This window comes from Helobdella robusta, assembly GCF_000326865.2.
Source record: "Helobdella robusta unplaced genomic scaffold HELROscaffold_15, whole genome shotgun sequence".
In the NCBI taxonomy this organism is placed as follows: domain Eukaryota; kingdom Metazoa; phylum Annelida; class Clitellata; order Rhynchobdellida; family Glossiphoniidae; genus Helobdella; species Helobdella robusta.
Window position 1 is genome coordinate 3553801 of NW_008703839.1, and position 4222 is coordinate 3558022.

General features: G+C 33.0%; 1 protein-coding gene across 1 annotated transcript in view; it reads left to right on the forward strand.

Moving 5' to 3' along the window:
- The first annotated feature begins 1714 nt into the window (after window positions 1-1714).
- The window catches only part of HELRODRAFT_98055 (hypothetical protein), a 29631-nt gene continuing 27123 nt past the window's right edge, over window positions 1715-4222 (forward strand). Inside the window, exon 1 of the mRNA XM_009015317.1 lies at window positions 1715-1944. Within this exon, the coding sequence (XP_009013565.1) occupies window positions 1769-1944 (176 nt within the window). The 5' untranslated portion in view covers window positions 1715-1768. The remainder of the gene's footprint in view (window positions 1945-4222) is intronic.

Genomic DNA, 4222 nt, shown 5'->3' on the forward strand with positions numbered 1-4222 from the left:
CAAATAAACGAACATGTATATAAACATAAAAACACGAATAAACAAATACAGAAACATATGAATGAACCAACATAAGCATAAAAAAATTATTGGAAAAAATTAAGTGAGTAAATTAATGAACAAATAAGAATAAAATAAACAAATAGATGGAATAAATTCACATATAAAAACAAATAGATGGAATATATTCACATATAAAAATATCGTTTGCAGTATATAATGATCCATTGATTTAACAGGATCATAATCATACGTAGTATGGAAATATTTGCAACAGGCTTGTATGATATGAATTGCATGTTTAGGAGTCATTTATATAGTGTTTAATGCACAGTGTGTTGGCGAGTGTGTTGTGTGCTTGATAGCGAGTATGAAGTTGGTTGTGCTTTCTGATGCCTGACACTGATGATTATTTTGTAATTTTGAAAGTAAATAAAGTTTTTGTATTGAGTTAATTTTTTTATAAATGGAAAAGCTAAATATTCTTATTTCTAATAAAATAAAAAAAAAGAATTTTACATTAGTTTCAATCTACGTCACAAGTTTTAGTTTTGGTGATGACAACGACGCATACAATTGAATTGAAATTTTAATTTCAAACTTTTAAATAAGTGAACGAAGTTTGTTTGAAACATTTTAAAATGAGTCAGTTTCAAATTCTTCTAACCAATTAATTTTCTACTCGTTGACACTTGTCACATGTCACTTTCGATGCAAATACTAAAACAAGATGTGAACGTTTCAACCTGGGCCAACAACAACAACAACAGGACATTCACACGATGACAGGACGAAGGATGGAAACACACACACACGCACACACACACACACATACACACACACACGCCAACATTACCATTCATCTTCAAGCGAGTATTCATTCATTTATGTTAAGTACTCCAATCCAAAACAAACATACAAACCTGCAGTTCTGTTTGAAATTATAATCGTTTGAACTTCAACACTTGCGTACCCTCACTTTTTTCTCCTTCATCTTTTTTTCCTCCCACTCCTCCTTTTTATCTCTCTCGACTTCTTTGAAGCACGTGTGTTTTCTTCTTTTGAAGAAAATTTTCGAAACGATCTCAACACTGGCTCGGACTTTTAATCGGGTTTATTAATTTAATTTCATCTGGTAACATCACGCAGATTGATGGATGGATGGGTTGATGGATAGATGGATGAATTTATGGATAGATAGATGGATAAACAGATAGATTGATGGAAGGAGGAGTAGATGAAAAGATGAAAGAACTACTTCTTTAATAAATGAATGTAGATTGTTAGATAAATGCTGTAAATTTAGGTTTATGTGAATGCATGCACATCTGTTTAATATAAAAGAAGCATATAGGAGCAGAGGCGCGCGCTGTATGTTGTTGCGGATTACCAGGGCAGAACATTTTTAAAGTTGCAGTAACCAGGGTGAAACACTAAAATGATTCCATCTATCATCGGTAGAAAATATTATTGAAAACAAAATGTCAACCATTTGAAATTATCGTTAATATAACGAAATAATTGAAATATTCGAATGTTTAACGTTATAAATTAACGATAATAAATTACAATACAAAATGATATAGTGTGTTGAATAGCCTTTCATCAAACTGTCTTAAAGTTGCCTTCATTAGTTGGAGAGAAAATTTAAAAAAAAATGTCATCGTTCGACTATCGATTCCAGCAAGTTCCCAGCCAACCATACTACAACTACCACTACCACCAAGCACCTCAACACTCGCCCCCTCAAACTCCACACCTGCCACACATGGCCCCTCAGCAATTTGCCCCTTACACTCTGAGAGATCACATCTCGTCGTTCTTCCAAGTTTCAGACAACAAACTGGCCATGAAGCTGTTCGGCAACAGGACTGCCCTGATGAAGGAAAAGCAGAGACAGAAGGAAGCTGGAAGTTGGATCATCCATCCCTGCAGTAACTTCAGGTTTCAACTTTTTGTGGTGAATGCTTATGTGAGGAAGATGCTTATGTGAGGAATGATGATTGATTGATACGTGCAGATTAAAAATGTATTCGAGTAGACAAATAACATAAAAGTAGACACATGAATAGCGAATTTGATTTCAATAATTAATCTTCATAGGTGTTTGAAATTAGCAAATTGATTGTCTGAAACATAGATTTTATAGATGAGTTAAATTACTTTATGTAACCCATAATTTATTTGATTTAATTCGATATCATTTGTTCCATGGCTCAACCAGTTGGGAGTGGCTTTCTGAAGTGTTATTTTGGGTTGTGTATTTTTTACTCACATTCACACTGTTTGCCTGGCTTTGAGGTTTAAAACACATATATCCCAACATGCACACACATGCACGCACGCACGCACACATACATATCCATATCTATCCTAATCCTAAAACATTTAACTTTATGTATAAAAACGTGTATCAATTTCATAAATATAAAGTTATAAATTGAAAAATTGCGTTGCATATAAAACGGAGATAAACTCGTTAAAGAATCCATCTTAATTAGGCGCGGTGCACTAACTAACAGACGATAATTACCCTTTTTTAATGCTCTTTAATTGCCATTCATCAGGTCTAATTGCATCAACCGCACCAAAATCACCCGACAGTTGCTTCCCTCATCGTCGCTTTCATTTCCTCATCCTGGCTGTCTGGTTTCTATTCCAGTGATGACTGCACGGTCATCGCTGATTTATTCTCAATATTAAATTAATCATTTTTTCCTCTATGCATCTACTCTGTCTGATGCAATCAATTAATATGTTAATCTCCATCTTCATCATCCTCATTTTTCGAATCCATTCTTTCCCCATCCGCTTTCAAATTATCATATTTTTCTACCTTTCCATCATTAACAACATCTTCATAATAATAATCATCTTTGCAATAATCCTCATCATCACCATTGACATGATTTTGTTTGACAAATGTGATCACGTGACGAATGAAATAACGTATTGGAATGTGCAACCCGGTCGGCTCCATTGTTTGACATCTACAATACTCCAGAATGTGGACCGCATAATTGCCATGCGTGGTCACGTGCGTCGTGAACATCATTCAAGTTTGTCTACGTCATACGTCACGTGATATATATATATATATATATATATATATCATACGTCACGTGACTTACGCCATTCACCATGTGGCTCGCGTCATACGAAGATAAACCAACAGATATAAAGATACAGAAATGCCCTTACTGAAATGTGAATTTTTTTTCTGCGGTCAGACAGGAAAATGAGCAAATAAAGAACAGTGTGAATGTGATTGATGAATGATGCATTTTGAATTTTCAATGCTATCCAGATTAGGACGATAAGGAGAAAGATGATTCTATAACGTTTTTAATTAAATTTTTACAATTTTTCTAATCAAAAAACAATTTTTTAAATAGTTAAATTTCCTAGCAGTCAAATCACATATCAATAAATTTATATACGCACACCAAAAAATTCATTTAATTTTGCAAAAATATAATAACATGCAACGACAATAGGCGAATTTTTCACCGTGCTACGATACGTCTTTATGATTTTTTTCATTTCAGATAAATTTTCTTCAAAAAGTTACAAAGATTTTGATTTAGGGGAAAGATTTTTGAAATGTAAAAGTTTCAAATAAAAGAAAAATAATTCAAACAATTATTTTATTCTTTTCTAATGAGTTCATTTTTTTGTTTGTAAATGTTTAAAATCGTCAATAAAGTTTTTTGCAAGCTACAAGAGTATTTAGATAGTTTTTATTTTTTAAAATTAAATAAGATAGTCTCGTGACGGACTGTTAATTTCGGGATTTCAATCGTCCTGTCTCGTAGCAATGCGATATCTGGTCGCAAGGACTCGAAAAGGCGAGATTGGGCTTGAAATCCATCTGTCTCTAGATTGACAAAAATGGAGCTTCTGGGTTGGCGCATGATTTCAACATTTCGAAAACTATTGTTAAAATTTTGTTATACTACTACTACTACTACTAATAATAATAATACTACTACTACCACCACTATAACTACTACTTCTACTACTATTACTACTTCTACTACTACTACTACTACTACTACTATTACTACTACTTTTACTACTATTACTACTACTTTTACTACTATTACTACTTCTACTACCACTACTACTACTATACTACTATTACTACTACTACTACTACTACTACTATTACTGTTACTACTACTACTACTTCTACTACTACTACTACTACTACTCTACACTA